The 16,982-nt window shown below is 39.5% G+C and overlaps 1 protein-coding gene across 1 annotated transcript in view; it reads left to right on the top strand.

Annotated features, from left to right (window-relative positions):
- Positions 1 to 3,478, top strand: part of LOC131394532 (zinc finger protein 791-like) — a 33,484-nt gene extending 30,006 nt beyond the window's left edge. Inside the window, exon 5 of the mRNA XM_058525908.1 lies at positions 171 to 3,478. Coding sequence (XP_058381891.1) covers positions 171 to 1,761 — 1,591 coding nt within the window. The 3' untranslated portion in view covers positions 1,762 to 3,478. The remainder of the gene's footprint in view (positions 1 to 170) is intronic.
- The last annotated feature ends 13,504 nt before the right edge of the window (positions 3,479 to 16,982 follow it).

Below are 16,982 nucleotides of genomic sequence, written 5' to 3'. Positions count from 1 at the left end.
TTTGGATAATAGCAGGGGTGAATCCTCTTGCAGAGCATTCAGTATGTTAAATTTCACAGAATTCTGACAAAGCAGGAAACCTAAACTTTTCCTGTAAAACATAATATATATAACAAATATAAAATTAGTAATAAAGAAATCATTAATAATGTGCTTCTCATTTTTTACAGAAGTCATATGGTAGTGAGACTCTGTGAAAGTGAAGAGGGTGGTCAATGTGGAGAAGACTTCAGCCTTATTCCAAATCTCAATCTGAACATGAAAACTACAGGAGCTAAACCATGTGAATGCAGTGCATGTGGAAAAGTCTTCATGCATCATTCATCTCTTAATAGGCATGTTAGATGTCACACTGAACAGAAAGCATATGATGATCAAAAATATGGAGAAAAGCCATATATATGTAGGGAAAGTGGGAAAGCTTTCACTTTTTCCAGTTTTCTTCCAATGCATGAAATAACTCATACTGGAGAGAAACCTTATGAATGTAAAAAATGCACTAAAGCATTTACTTTTTCCAGTTCTCTTCGAATACATGAAAGAATTCATACTGGAGAGAAACCCTATGAATGTAAGGAATGTGGGAAAACATTCATTTCTTCCAGTGCATTTCGAGTACATGAAAGGAGTCACACTGGAGAGAAACCTTATGAATGTAAAAATTGTAGTAAGGCATTCAGTCATTCCAGTACTCTTCGAATACATGAAAGACGTCACACTTTAGAGAAACCCTATGAATGTAAGGAATGTGGAAAAGCCTTTATTGCTCTCACAAACCTTCGAGTACACATGATCACTCACACTGGAGATGGACCTTATAAATGTAAGGAATGTGAGAAAGTATTCATTTATCCCAGTTCATTTCGAATACATGAAAGGAGTCACACTGGAGAGAAACCCTATGAATGTAAAGAATGTGGGAAAGCATTCAGTTTGTATGCTAACTTAAAAAAACATAAAAGAACTCACACAGAAGGAACACCTTATGTATGTAAGGAATGTGGTAAGGCTTTTATTTCTCTTCAGTTTTTCCAAATACATGAAAGAAATCACACTAGACAGAAATTCTATGAATGTAAAAAATGCAATAAAGCCTTTACTTGTTCCAGTTCTCTTCAAATACATGAAAGAATTCATACTGGAGAGAAACCCTATGAATGTAAGGAATGTGGGAAAGCCTTTATAGTTCCCTCAAGCCTTCGATCACACATGATCTTTCACACTGGAGATGGACCTTATAAATGTAAGGAATGTGAGAAAGCATTCATTTCTCCCAGTTCACTTCAAAGACATGAAAGGATTCACACTGGAGAGAAACCCTATAAATGTAAAGAATGCAGTAAAGTATTCAGTTATACCAGTTCTCTTCGGAAACATGAAAGAACTCATACTGGAGAGAAACCCTATGAATGTAAAAAATGCAGTAAAGCATTCACTACTTCCAGTTGTCTTCGAAGACATGAAAGAACTCATACTGGAGACAAACCCTATGAATGTAAGGAATGTGGGAAAGCCTTTATAGATTTCTCAAGCCTTCGATCACATATGATGTTTCACACTGGAGATAGACCTTATAAATGTAAGGAATGTGAGAAAGCATTCATTTATCCCAGATTTCTTCGAAGACATGAAAGAAGTCACACTGGGGAGAAACCCTATGAATGTAAAGTATGTGGGAAAGCCTTCAGTTCTCATCAAAATTTCAAAATACATAAAAAAAATCATACTGGAGAGACACCATATGAATGTAAAAAAATATAGTAAAGCATTTAGTTTTCCCAGTTCTGTTTGAAGACATGAAAGAACTCATATTGGAGAGAAACCCCATGAATGAAAGGAAAGTGGGAAAGCCTTTGTTTCTCATGCAAACTTTCAAGGATATGTGAGACTGCACAGTAGAGGAAACAGCATATAAATGTAATGAATGTGGGGAAGTCTTTTGTCATCTGAGTTCTTTCTGAAGGCATGAGATTAGTCACTTGCTAAAAACCTCTTGAAAGTAAACAGTGTGGGAAAAACTTCAATTGGCCTACATCTTTCTATGTGAAACTCTCACCAAGAAGAAATATAAATGTAAGTAATATGAGAAAGTTTGACAGAAATTAACTTGTCTATAATGTTCCAGAAAATTTTCAACATGAAAGATTTGTGTAAGAGTTGTAAATATATTGTGTTTACCAAGCCTGTTTCTTAAATTGCAACATTGGATTGTGGATTTCTGTTACTTTCAGAACTGAATATTGAGGTGAGATAATTCTGCATTTCATCCTTCATCAATTGTACAGAAGCTTTCTAGGTAGTACTTTTTGCTTAAATTGGTTAAAAATAATTTCTCTTGAATTTTTAATAATGTTTTAATTGTTCTGTGTTAAGGGGCCATGGAAAAGTGACAGTGTGTATTTGTTGGGATTTCCTTACTGTCCTTGTGTTGCAGATCCTGGATATGCCTAATCCACTGTGTATACTGTACCTCTCTTAGAGAAAGCTCCTTTTGGGGGCAGTGGGTATAGGAGCTGTTTTTATTTTCCATACTATTAAACAGTTGGAATAAGTTTTTATGTATGGCACGTTTATCAAACAGTATACTTTCCTGTGAATTATTATTTTCATATTTGGGCCTTTGCTCTTTGTTCTTCCTTCTGACTGGTATTTGGTGAATAGACTTTGAATTAAGTAGAGGCCTGTGATAGGGCAGCAAAATCTAGAGCTGGACACATCACCCTGTATTGTGTTATGTCAATGGGGGTAATAATAAGAACTAGATCTTTATAAGAATCCACCTCCTTTATGTCCCATGTTGGAATTCACCAATAGCCTCACTCGCATGAGATTTGGAAGGCAGAAGCAAACAAGTCATTTGGCAGATTTTGGAGCCACTATAGAGGGAGAGAGACAGTTACATAGGAGCTTCAAGGAAACCATCTTCCAGCCCATTTTCTGGATTATTTACCCTTCTAGTCAAGAGTATCTTGAAAACTACCAACAACTGTTTGATTTCCATTTTCTTAGAGGTGAATTTTCCACTGATGTTTTCACAAGTTTCACATCAAAGATCCACTAGTGTTTAGATTTTTCTGTAAGGCCTCTTGTGTCCACCAGGAAACTAATTCAGACTTTTGTGGTTGGGAGTATTCTCTGATTCCCCTCTTCTTTAGATGATAGCTGTATAAGGTCTAATGTGTATAGGACAGACCTTATGCTGTTAATAGTGCTAATGAATGTGTTTTCTTGATTCACCATGACATCTACATGGGGCATAAAAAGGAGGAAATAGGACTTTGTTTCTCTGCTGTGTTGTGCGGTGGCTGCCTTGACCCAGGTCTTCCACATGAGAACATTCACTTTTCTCATGTCAGGAAGACTGTGTGTCTTTCCTGTTACTTGTAGCTGAATATATTCCCTCAATATATTTTCAATAATGTTCGGTTGTATGTCATTAAAACTATGTGCATTTCCTTGTGAAATGAACACTTCTGTAGTTGTTTGTTTGTTTATTTATTTATTGTGAGGAAGATCAGTCCTGTGCTAACATCTGCCAATCCTCCTCTTTTTTTTGCTGAGGAAGACTGGCCCTGGGCTAACATCCGTGCCCATCTTCCTCCACTTTATATGGGACGCCGCCACAACATGGCTTTCCAAGCGGTGCGTCAGTGCGTGCCCGGGATCCGTACTGGCGAACCCCGGGCCACCACAACGGAGCACACGCGCTTAACCTCTTGCACTACCTGGCCGGCCCCTGTAGTTGTTTAAACGATATATTTTATCAACTGTTTTCTAAGCCATTATATGTTAATAACTATTATTGTGGTTTTCATTTGCTGAGAGAAATATATTAAAGTCCATATTTATTATGGATTTTCAGATATACATTGCTATTTTCTTCAATTGATCGTTATACAGTATGAGTCAATTTAGTCACGTGCATTCAACTTAGTTATTTTTTCCTCAGGCTAACTTTATTTTTTATTCTTTTATACTTAGAAATTTTGTCATGAAAGTAATTTCTCATTCATTCTTCACCCAAAACATAAAAATCATGGTTTTTTCAGTGCCCACTTGCCAGTGACCTGCAGGATTGCACCTCTAGTCAAAGAGAGGGGTGTAATGAATTCTAGTAAGATTGACCACAGACCATAAGGGACTGTGAGGTGTGACAGTGACAGGGTGCTCAGAAGGACTTCTTATAGGATTTTGGCAGGTGTTAGATGACTTGTTTGCTATTCAAGGAAGCAGGTCATTTTCTGTGTCGAAAAGTATGAGGACATAAACTTAATCCTGTCTTTGGTAAACATTTTATCTTTGGCAAACATAATCATTGTTTTCTAGAAGGCAAAAACAATGTAGTGGAGCTAAAGTTAATTTGTAAGAAGTTCCAGTTAGTCTTTTTAGTAAGAAGAAGGAAATATTACTCATTTTTATGATTTGGAATTTTATCTTTTACCATTTTTACTAGTATGGTTACAAAATACCCTTAGTTTTGTCTTGGTAACTGTGTTCCTTTGATGAGGGAGGTGAGTGAGATTTTTCTCTTCAGGATGAGACTAGGCCTTGCAGTGACTGCAGGCAGCTCCTGGTCCTCTGGGACAGCTTTTGTCTTTCCTGATTATTATCAAGACACTAATGTATTTCCTGTGGTGTATTAGACACTGTTGACCATGAAGTACCTCAGTTAAAATACATAAATTCACTTCTTAGTATACTATATTTTTAATATCTCCTTTATGACTCACCTGAGGCCTTTGAGTTTAGGTAAATTTTGAGACAATACAAACCTAGCAAGAGAGTGAGATGGGACCTCTATGCCAATCAAGCCTTTCTTTCTCAGAGACTGTGCTCTTGATGCTAATGTTTCAGCATCCCTCACATGCCATGCACTTTAGAGGCAGTGTACCTAATTTAGAAGAAATAAAGCACTGTATCATTTGGATATAGTGGCATGAAACAAACAAGTTCTTGCAGTCCTGGCGCTTATATGTTTGTGGGAACTTAGAGATGATTTACAAATGGTAACCTGTAGTCTTATAAGATGGAAAAAAGGCTTTGAATAAAAGTAAAAAAAAAAAAACATTGAGCTAATAGGGAGGCTGAGGTGTGTATATATCTTTTCTGTGAGGGGAGGAGCCTCAATAAGTGAGGATGTCATTATTGTTATCTCCGACTTGAGACTTCGTGTTGATTTAAGCCACAGATATTTGTGCTGTCTTTTTATGTTTAATGTCATTTGAGAGGATTTTTATTTACCTTTAAATATTTAAACTATTATAGTCTTTGGCATTTTCATTTTACTGCTGTACAGACTGAGTATGCACCATATAACCCATTAAACCATGGAGTTCCTCCCACTTAGAAAAACAGTTACACTCATCTGCACTGCTCTAGCTCATCCTGAGTGTGTTCTATGAGTAGAGTGATATCCATGTGAGTCCACTGTGACCTCCCAGTGGAAACCCCGAAAAGAGCTATGGGTGTTTAGTAACAGTCATCTAAGGAATAATTGAGATGAGCTGCACAGAGAGGGTGTCATTTTGAGTAATATCCTAATTGAGTATAAGAGGAGAAATGGGAAATTTTTAACATCTTTTTATCACAGGAGTGGCTGGAAGCCTTTAGTTTCAATGATCCACAAAGCCCCATCGCCCATTTTACTGTTCACTGGTGTTACTTCCATATGCTTAGACGTCCACCTATGTTCTGGGAAAGTCAGAAACAACAGTAACAGCTACAAGATTTAATAAAGAGCAAAATAAATTATTACTCTTTTCTATTTTTTTTAGTGTTAACTTACATATGGGAAGGGTGTCCTTCAAATGGGCAACACAGGAGTGTTCTGGGTGATGGCATGTTTTCCATCTTTTGATGGCAGTATTAGTATACATTTGTGAAAATTCACAACTATACCTAAAATATTAAATATTTATATATTTAATAGAACATGAGTAAGAGAATCACTCTCATGTTAGGAGAATGTTAAACTCTCCTGGTCCTTGATTTTTATGTTTCCAACACTTCTGTCTGGCACTGTCCGGTCCTTGTTAGGAAGGACTGAGAAGAAGGACTCAGTCTTCAACAGGCCCTTCTTGCAGCCCTGTCTTAATTGAGAAAACACCCCCTAGGGTTGCCCCTGCCCTCGTCTCATACTCATAACTAGGAGTGAAGTGAGAGGGCTTCCAGAATCTTTTGAGTTTAAATCAGGTTCCATGGACAGATCTGTAGAAATACTGTGGTTCTGAAACAAAAAGGTGTCTCCTAAGTGGGGTCTGTCTGGGGACAGCCTCATCCATGTGCAGCAGCATCACTTCTTTCCATTGTTACCCACAGACCGTTTCCAGCTCTTTGCTTCCTAACTCAAGCCTACTTACGCCTGCTTACTTGGAAACATCATTAGAAATCCAAGCAGATCGAACTTCGGAAGATTTCCCTGAGACAATGGCAGGGGCCAGTGACATGAGGGTGACAGAAGCAGTGGTAGAACCCATGTCATGGGAACATTCTATGAGCCACAGCTGTCCCAGGTGTCAAAGATTTATCAGATCAGCTTGCTTATTTATTCAACAATACTTGTAAGTGACTGACTTTGAACAGGGAAGCAAATGGCTCTAGAATTTGTCAAAATAAGTCACTCTTTAGTCTCTTTCTCCACACTTTCCTTTCCCATAAAGGCTTTAGCAGCCTCCTATTATGCATCTAAGAGTCTTTAAACCTCTCACAGTAGACATAAATTGCCCAGGGCATTCTTGTACCAAAACTATTGTCCTCCTCCAGTGCTGCACACAATCAGAGAAGCCACTGCTGGCAACTGACAGAGTCTTTTTGTAAATGGTGGCCCTCCCAGGGCCTGAGTTGATCCTCCACAGCCTGCTTCCTATTTGTCCTGGGTCATGAATGCAGGGCCCCTCAGGCTTGCTAACCAAAGGCCTCCTCATTGAAGAGATGGGTACTTAGAGAATAGAGCCAAGAATAGCATTTTTGCCATATCACATCTAGGGGAGGAAGTGTGTTTCCCTCTGCTCTGATTGATGTAATACATTCTGGAGGAGGTCACCTCCTTTTTAGGCACTTTGGCCAATTCCAGAGTGACATGGGAGCACGTGAATGACCAGGGAGTTCATAGACTTTATGAACAGTGTGCACCACCACACCTGATGGGGTCTACTGCAGAGTAGCTGTGTTCTTTCCCTGGATCAAACAGGCCATCCCTGATCACAGATTGGATCAGATTGATCAGTCAAACTCCAGGTAATCGTGCTAGCAATAGAGAATTCCCTGGCCAAGGATCAAACTCATCTGCACACTTTTACAGATCCTTTGCCCATTGCCAATGATCTAGCTGTCTCTTCCACCAATAGCAACAACTCCTTATCCAATGTCGTCCCCTTTGGCATAAAGAACTCTGGGATATCCTGCCTCACGCTACCCAAGTACCAGTCAAAGTCACTCCTTACTCTGCACATATTAAACCTCAGTGTGCAGAGGCTCATTTCCTTGCTCAGGGCGATAAATTCACTCAAATTTCTGAGACACTTGCACCTCAGACCAGATGGCATGAATCTTGGCCCATGGGCCCCTGTGATATGAAACCATTAAGAGGCCTCCAACCTAAAGGACTAGGCAAAATTCAAGGGACTTCCCTCCTCTACCATGGATAACTCAGTGACTAACCAATGCACCTGATGTGAAAAAAAAAGTGTCACAGGTAATATAATCCATGCACGTTAAGTCCAGGTGGAGGAAGGGGTCCCTACAGCTGATGACAAATAGACGTTTAGGGCTCCTCACCCCCTCTGCTGGGCTGCTTGCTGTGCTCAGACCATGGTAGAACCTTATATAGACAAATGACTCACCCTATCATACGTGATCCTCCTGAAGCCAGGATCAACAACTCACCAAGAAAATCTAGAAAGTATTGATATTATCCACTAATGTCTCAAAATATAAAACATTGGGCTCTTGGAAAAGGTATTCAGTGGATCTTGTACCCCTCTTATGACCCAGGCTGCAACCCTCTTAGGATGGCCTAATGGCTTACTTACACGAAACTTGCATTCTCCTAAAGAGATGATCCTGCTATTTGAGTCATTAGTTAGATTCAGTCCCCAGTATTTGAGGTTTATTACTTTGTCCTGATCATCAGGTTTACTGGCACCTTATAAGTAGAGCCTTTCTATACTAGATTTTTCTGTCAGAATGGGCGCTCCTAGGGGCCGTCCTGGTGGCACAGCAGTTAAGTGTGTGCTCTGCTTTGGCGGCCAGTGGTTCACAGGTTTGGATCCCCGGCGTGCACCAGTGCACCGCTTGTCAAGCCATGCTGTGGCGGCATCCCATATAAAGTAGAGGAAGACGGGCACGGATGTTAGCCCACGGCCAATCTTCCTCAGCAAAAAGGAAGAGGATTGGCATCGGATGTTAGTTCAGGGCTGATCTTCCTCACAAAAAAAAAAAAAAAAGAATGGGCACTCCTACAGGTCTTTGGTTTACTGTAATAATGCATCCTGGCCACCTCTCTTATATCCCATTCCTGGATCTTCCTCCTAACATCACCTGTAGTCTGTGTGTCCTGTGTGTCAATATTTCATTCCAGGCACATTCCTTGAAATCCCTTCAGTCCATCCAACACAAACATGCTGTTCTCCTACCATTTGCACTCACATGCTCGTTGTCCTGAGAGTCACTGGTCCTGACCTGGGCACATATGATGTCATTCAACAAACACATCGTTTCTGCCAATCAAGAAATGTCCAAAACACTCAAAATACCTGTAGCAGCAGACAGCTAACATTTGAGATGTTTTCCATGAAGGAAAACTTCCTGGCAGCCATGGTAGCTGATGACCACTTGGGTTTGGACTATTTATTAACCAGCCAGGGAGAATTGTGTTCCCATAAAATGGCTGCTGCTGCATGTGGGCAGGCTACACTGACAAGGTGCGACCAATAACACAAGAAATGAGACAACAAATTAAACAATAGCATTACTAAAATATTTAAACAGAGTTCTGGAACCACACTGACACACTTTCCTGGATCTCTCCTACACCCTGGATGACTGGATTTAAAGATTTTTTGAGGCTTTGTGATTCTAATGATAATTTGTTGTGCTTTTCACATGGCTTTTCAATTAACATTCAAATTAAAATTCATTTAATGAGATGTGTCATCATTCAGTTAATAAGCCTCAGGAGTGAAATTTAATAAAGACACTGGTCTCATTTTTTTTTTTTTTGTGAAGAAGATCAGCCCTGAGCTAACATCCATGCCAATCCTCCTCTTTTTGCTGAGGAAGACTGGCCCTGGGCTAACATCTGTGCCCATCTTCCTCCACTTTATATGGGATGCCGCCACAGCATGGCCTGACAAGCGGTGCGTCAGTGCACGCCCAGGAGCTGAACCCGGCTCGCCAGCAGCAGAGCGCACGCACTTAACCGCTAAGCCACGGGGCCGGCCCCCCAACCTGATTTTTAATATTTGAGTCTCCGTCAGCTTTAGATACCTGCTCACCCTGTCTAGCCCACAATGGGTAAATGAGTCAGGAAGGTTAACACATGCCCCCTTTCTTTTTGTGTCAACACGTAGAAGGGTCAAATCTTGAAAACCTGCAGCCTCTACTCCTATACATCTTAAAAGTTCAAGCCATTCTCCCTGCACAAGCCACCCCAACCCACTTACTCTTGCCCTACTCTCCTTAGAAAGTACCTGTGAGTAATAAACATTTCTATTCACTTGATGCATAAGGCCACATAGTCTTGGCATCCAATGCCATTTTAGGAAGGGTGTTAATCCTGCCCCCAAAAGGGCAATGATAGAAGATAACCAATGGAAAATGTCTTTGAGTGACTAATAGGTATTCAGTTTAGGGAATTTTTATAAGATGAGGAAAAGAAATACAAATAACAAAAACTCCAGGATGATAATGTTTTTAGATGTATTAGTCATAAAAGGAAAACTTTGAAACCACCCACGTGGCTCCAGCAGTAGAATTAACAAGTGAAAATGGAATAGTCTCACAAGGGAAAATACAACAAGAGAAGTGAATGGATGGTTTCTGTTCCGATATGTAAAGAGCTCTGAGTGATCATCTCATCTTCACAACAAGAAAAAAACAACCACCTGCAAAGCAACACTTCTTCTTAGATCCGAGAGAGATTTGAGATTACTTGGCAAACCAATGCCCTCAAATGAGAGACTGGCAAATACAGAGAATTACTGCTCACCTGGAGGAGAAATAACTGGACCCAGCAACCTCTAGGAACACATAAACTGTCAACGATGAATTTGCTGGAGATACAGATTGGACTAGCTTGAGAGTTAAAAGCTTTAGGGAGTCCAGTCTTAGTGAACCCCCAAAGTTTATGTATTTTTCCATCAGAAGCCCAAGGAGCTTCTCATTGTGAAGACTGGAAAAATTGCCTCATGCATCATGTATGAAATAGGTGGAAACATTTTGATACACACACAAAGCATTCCGTGCTCTGTAACTTAGGCCATCACTCAAAGAAACCTAATTTGTCAAAACCTTATCTGATTGGGGAAAGAGCAGTCAGACAACTCCCAGACCCTTGAGGCTATCTCTCTGACAAAAGAGGAGGAATAAATGCTAAGATGGTGTTCTCAAGTTCACAGTCCAGGGATTCTGTCCCATCATAACTTTACAGGTTTAATCATAACATAAGAGAACATTTTCCCACCCAAATAACATCCCACATATCAACAAGGCTCCAGTATAAAAATGGTGGATTAAAATAGAGAATTGCAAGACCCAGATTCTACATACGATTGAGTTTCTAGGGATGCCCAAACACACCAGGGGAGAAAAATACAAGGACACTAGAGGATATTGAAGCTCCTGACACCTACAGCTGAAGCAAACATTTATAGTCTAAGGTGTATTCAAGAAATCATACAGCCACACACTAAAGGACTATTTACCTCTAATTTTATTGTGAAAATTCACAAATACATGGAGATTAAATAAAACACTCTTAGACAACCTCTGGGTCAAAGAGGAAATCAAAAGGGAATTTAAAGATATCTTGTGACAAAAATGAAAACAGCTTATGAAAACTTGTGTGATGCAGCATAAGGAGTAGTAAAAGGGAAGTTTATAGCAATAAACACCTGTATTAAGAAAGAAAGCAAAATAACAACCTAAAATTACACCTCAAGGAACTAGATAAAGAACAACAAACTAAACCTTAAGTTAGCAAAGTTAGGAAATAATAAAGATTAGAGCCAAAATAAATAGAATATAGGAAAACAGAAAAATTTCAAAACTATCAGTTTTTTGAAATAATAAACACAATTGATAAACCCTTAACTATGAAAAGAAGAGAGAAGAAGCAAGTATGTAAAATCAGAAGTGAAAGAGGACATCTTTCTTTTTTTTTTTTATAATTTTTATTTATTTTTTCCCCCAAAGCCCCAGTAGATAGTTGTATGTCATAGCTGCACTTCCTTCTAGTTGCTGTATGTGGGACGCGGCCTCAGCATGGCCGGAGAAGCGGTGTGTTGGTGCGCGCCCAGGATCCGAACCCGGGCCGCCAGCAGCGGAGCGCGCGCACTTAACCGCTAAGCCACGGGGCCGCCCCAAGAGGACATCTTAATATGGATGCCTCAAAACTAAAAGGCATCAAAGAGACTATAATGTACTTTTATATGTGAATAAATTTGATAACCTAGAAGAAATAGATAAACTCCTAGAAATATACAACCTACCAAGGAAGACGTAAAAAGTAGAAAGCCTGAACAGACCAATAACAAATCACAATAACAAATTCAAAGAATTAATCCCAATCCTTCTTAAACTCCTCCAAAAACTAGGAGTGCTTCCAAACTCTTTTTTTTTTTTTTTTTTGGTGAGGGAGATGAGCCCTGAGCTAACATCCATGCCAATCCTCCTCTTTTTGCTGAGGAAGACCTGCTCTGAGCTAACATCTATTGCCAATCCTCCTCCCTTTTTTCCCCAAAGCCCCAGTAGATAGTTGTATGTCATAGCTGCACATCCTTCTAGTTGCTGTATGTGGGACACAGCCTCAGCATGGCCAGAGAAGCAGTGCGTCCGTGCCCACCTGGGGTCTGAACCCGGGCCACCAGTAGCGGGGCATGTGCATTTAACCGCTAAGCCATGGGGCCAGCCCCCCAAACTCATTTTTTGAGGCCAGTATCTCCCTGATACCAAAGTCAGAGAGTGATACCCCCAAAAAGAAAACTACAAGACAGTATCTCTCTTTCAACTTGACTTAGCCATAGTGCCCAAATATTTAGTCAAACATTCTACTGGATATTTCTGTGCAGGGTTTTTCTCATGCGATTACTATTTCAATGGCTGGAGTTTAAGTAAATGAGATTACCCTCCATAATGTGGATGCCCCTCATCCAATCAATTGTAGCTCTTAATAGAACAAAAACTGACCTTCCCTGAACAACAAGGATTCTGCCACTAGTCTGTCTTTTGATTTGGACTACAATTCTTTCCTAGAGTTTCCAACCTGCCCATCTAGATTGCAGATTTTTAACTTACCCAATCTCCATAACCACATGAGCAACATACTTAAAGAAAAAAAAAAGAGTGATTTCAGCATTATGGCAGTGTGAGATGCTTCCTTTGTCTCTCCTTTCAATCTATAACTAGTAAGACATTCATAACTCAACAAAGCTTCCTCTGCTTAACACACCAGGACACCAGAGAGATCCAATTATCTGTACATTGAAGGTGGGCTGATTGGAACATATGGAGGAGGCAGAACAGAGGGAACAGGGAGGCAGTGCCCACAACCCCAGCCCCCTGGTCATGGCAGCTGAGCCCATAGCCCCAGCAAACCTGGTAGTAGTGGCAGAGGCAGGGGCCATGATCACAGCCCCCCAGGCTGCGGTGGTATCCACACCCCCAGAGAATCTGGTAGCAGCAGTGGAGGTGGCACATGCAACTTCAGCCCCCCAGCTGCTGCAGCACCCATGGCCACAGAGATTTGTGCAATAGTGGTGTTGGCCCATGACCTCACCCCCGCCACCCGTGGCTGTGGCGCCTGCAAACCTGACAGCCATAGATATGGTAGAGGTGCCCACAACCCCAGCTCCCATCCCACACTCCCTCTCCCCCTGGCAGCAGTAGTCCCCATGACCCAGGCATCCCTGGACACAGTGAAGGTGCCCATCATCCCGGTGACTGCAGTGTGTGCCACCTGTGACCAATGACACCGGCAGCAGCAAGGCATCAGCAACCTTGGAGGCACAAACAACAAAAATGAGGGCACTGGCAACACGCCTGTCAGAGCAATGGAAGGTTGAAAGTCCTGGCTTTCAAATATAGGCAGAGGCAGCTCAGGTAAAAGGAACCAAAAACTGGTGCTATAGCACCACCTACTGGAAAAGAAAAGAAAGCCCTCTAAATACCAATCAGCTGAACTGATAGAATCAAAGTAAACAGCTTTATCTAAATAAAAAAGGTGCTCTCTACTTCAAATGTGCCAGCAGAGGAACAACTCATCAAGCACCATGAAACATCAGGGTAACACGGTATCACAAAAAGAAAATGACAATTCTCCAGAAACCAAACTTAAATTCTCAGAAGATTGTGATCTGATAGAGAATTCAAAATAGCTGTAATGAAGAAACTCATAACCTACAAAAAAAAAAACTCAGAAAGCCAGTTCAATGAGCTCAGGAATATAATTAATGAACAGAAGGAGTACTTTACCAAAGAGATTTAAACTCTTAGAAAAGAATCAAATAGAAATTCTGGAGCTGAAGAACTCAATAAATGAGATGAAGAATGCATTAGAAAGTATTGGAAATATAGCAGACCATATGGAAGAGAGAATTACAAAGCTCAAAGATAAAAATCTAGAAATGATTCATCTGGAAGAAGAGAGAGAACTAAGATTTTTTAAAAATGAAGAAACTCTGTGAGAACTATCTGACTCCATTAGAAAAAGCAACATAAGTATGATGGGTATCCCAGAAAGACAAGAGGGGGGAAGGAAGCGGAGAGCTTATTTAAAGAAATAATAGCTGAGAATTTCTCAAACCTGGGGAAGGAAGTGGATATACAAATCCACAAAGCTAAGAGGACACCTAGTTATCTCAATGCAAAAGACCTTCTCTGAGACACATTCTATTAAAGCTGTCAAAAGTCAATGATAAAGAATTTAAAATTAAGCTAAGGGAAAAAGACAGCAACCTACAAAGGTACCCCCATTAGGCTATCAGACGATTTCTCAGCAGAAACTCTACAGGCCAGGAGAGAGTGGAATGACGTATTCAAAATATTGAAAGATAAGAACTGCCAACCAAGAATACTCTATCCAGCAAAGTTATACTTCATATATGAAGGAGAAATAAAGGCTCTCCCAGACAAAAAAAAGCTAAGGGAGTTCACCACCACTAGACTTGCCTTGCAAGAAATGTTGAAGGGAGCCCTTCTAACTGAAATGAAAAAGCAAAAGTACACAAAACTTTGAGTACTGTGATAAATAGAACAAGAAAATTGCACATCTATTTCAGAATAGGGTGTTAAACACTTAATTATAACATAAAGGTTAAAGGATAAAAAAGAATTAAAAACAACTATAGCTACATCCATTTGGTAATGAACTCACAACATAAACGGGATAATTTGTGACAACAAAGACATAAAAGCAGATGAGGAAAAGGATGGAACCTGTGTAGGCGAGTGAAGATAAGCTATCAGCAGAAAAAGGACTATTTAATCTGTGAGATGTTTTATACAAATCTTATGGTAACCACAAAAGAAAAATCAGGAGCAGAGACATGAAAATTGAAAACGAGGAAAGAACATCATAAAAAACCACCAAACTAAAATGGCAGACAAAAACACAAGGGAAAAGAAACAATGGGGATATAAAGTAATTGGAAAACAAAGGATAAAATGGCACTGGTAAGTCCTCATAGATCAATAATCACCCTAAAATAAATGGATTGAAATCACCAATCAAAAGGCATAGAATGGATAGATGGATTAAAAAACAAGACCCAACTATGTGCTGCCTCCAGGACATTCATCTCAGCTCTAAAGACAAACATAGGCTCCAAGTGAAGGGGTGGAAGATGATAAGTCCAGGCAGATGGCAGCCAAAAGAAAGGGGTGTAGCCATAATTATGTCAACATAATAGACTTCAAGCCAAAAAATGTAACAACAAAGATGGACATTATATAATGATAAAGGGGACCATCCATCAAGAAGACATAACATTTATTAATATATATGCACCCAACATAGGAACACCAAAATATATAAGGCAACATTGATAGACCTAAAGGGAGAAACTGACAGCAACACAATAATAGTAGGAGACTTTAACACCCAACTTACATCAATGGATAGATCATCCAGGCAGAAATGTTAACAAGTTAACATTAGCCTTAAATGACACATTAAACCAGACAGACTTAATAGATGTATACAGAACATTCCATCCAAAAGCAGCAGAATATCATTCTTCTCAAGTGTACATGAAACATTCTTGAGGATATGGTGTACCTGTTTTATGTTGGGACACAAAACAAATCTCAATATATTTAAGAATATTGAAATCATATCAAGCATCTGTTCTGACCACAATGGTATTAAATTAGAAATCAACTACAGGAAGAAAGCTGGAAAAATTACAAAACAACATGCTGCTGAACAACTATTGAGTCAATGTTTTCACAGAAATAGAACAAAAAATCCTAAAATTTGTATGGAACCACAAAAGCCCCAGAATAGTCAAAGCAATCCTGAGAAAAAAGAACAAAGCTGAGGTATCACACTCCCTGATTTCAAACTATACTACAAAACTATAGTAACCAAAACAGCATGGTATTGGCACAAAAACAGACACTCAGATCAATGGAACAGTATTGAAAGCCCAGAAATAAACCCACACAGCATATATGGAAACTAATTTATGACAAAGGAGCCAAGACCATACAGTGGAGAAAGGAAAGTCTCTTCAATTAATGGTGTGGGGAAAACTAGACAGCCACACATAAAAGTTTAATAGCTAGACCACTATCTTGCACCATACACAAAAATTAACTTAAAATGGAATAAAGATTTGAACATAAGACCTGAAACCATAAAATACATAGAAGAAAACATAGACAGTTAGCTCCTAAATGTTGATCTTAGTGGTGATTTTGTGGATTTTGACTCCAATGGCAGGGAAACAAAAGCAAAAATAAACAAATGGGACTACAGCAAACTAAAAAGCTTCTGCATAGCAAAGGAAACCATCAACAAAAGGAAAAGCAACCTGCCAAATAAGAAAAGATATTTGCAAATTATACATCCAGGAAGGGGTTAATATCCAAAATATGTAAAGAACATATACTATTCAAAAACAAACAACGTGATTACAACATGGGCAGAGGATCTGAACAGACATTTTTCCAGTGAAGACGTACAGATAGCCAACAGGCACAGGAAAAGACGTTCAACACCACTAATCATAGGAAATGCAAATCAAAACCACAATGAGATATCACCTCACACCTGTTAGAATAGCTATTATCAAAAAGACAAGAAAAAGAAGTGTTGCAGAAGATGCAGAGAAAAAGCAACTCTTGTACCCCATTGATGAGTATGTAAATTGGTACAGCCACTATGGAAAACAGTATGGTGATTCCTCAAAAAATTAAAATAGAACCACCATATGCATCATCATATGATCTAGCTATTTATCTGAAGAATACAAAAACACTAATTCAAAAAGATATCTGCACCCCCATGTTCATTGCAGTATTATTTACAATAGCCAAGATACGGAAACAAACTAAGTGTCCATCCACAGATGAATAGATAAAGAAGATGTGGTATACATATACAATGGAATACTACTCAGCCATAAAAAAGATGAAATCTTGCCATTTGTGACAACATGGATGGACCTTGAGAGTATTATAAGTGAAATAAGTTAGAGGGAGAAAGAAAAATACCATATGATTTCACTCGTGTGTGGAATATAAAACAAAAACAAAACCTCATA

The sequence above is a fragment of the Diceros bicornis genome, chromosome 30 (genome assembly GCF_020826845.1).
Source record: "Diceros bicornis minor isolate mBicDic1 chromosome 30, mDicBic1.mat.cur, whole genome shotgun sequence".
Classification (NCBI taxonomy): Eukaryota; Metazoa; Chordata; class Mammalia; order Perissodactyla; family Rhinocerotidae; genus Diceros; species Diceros bicornis.
The sequence above is the reverse complement of the archived record's forward strand: the minus strand, read 5'-3'. Positions and strand labels throughout refer to the sequence as shown.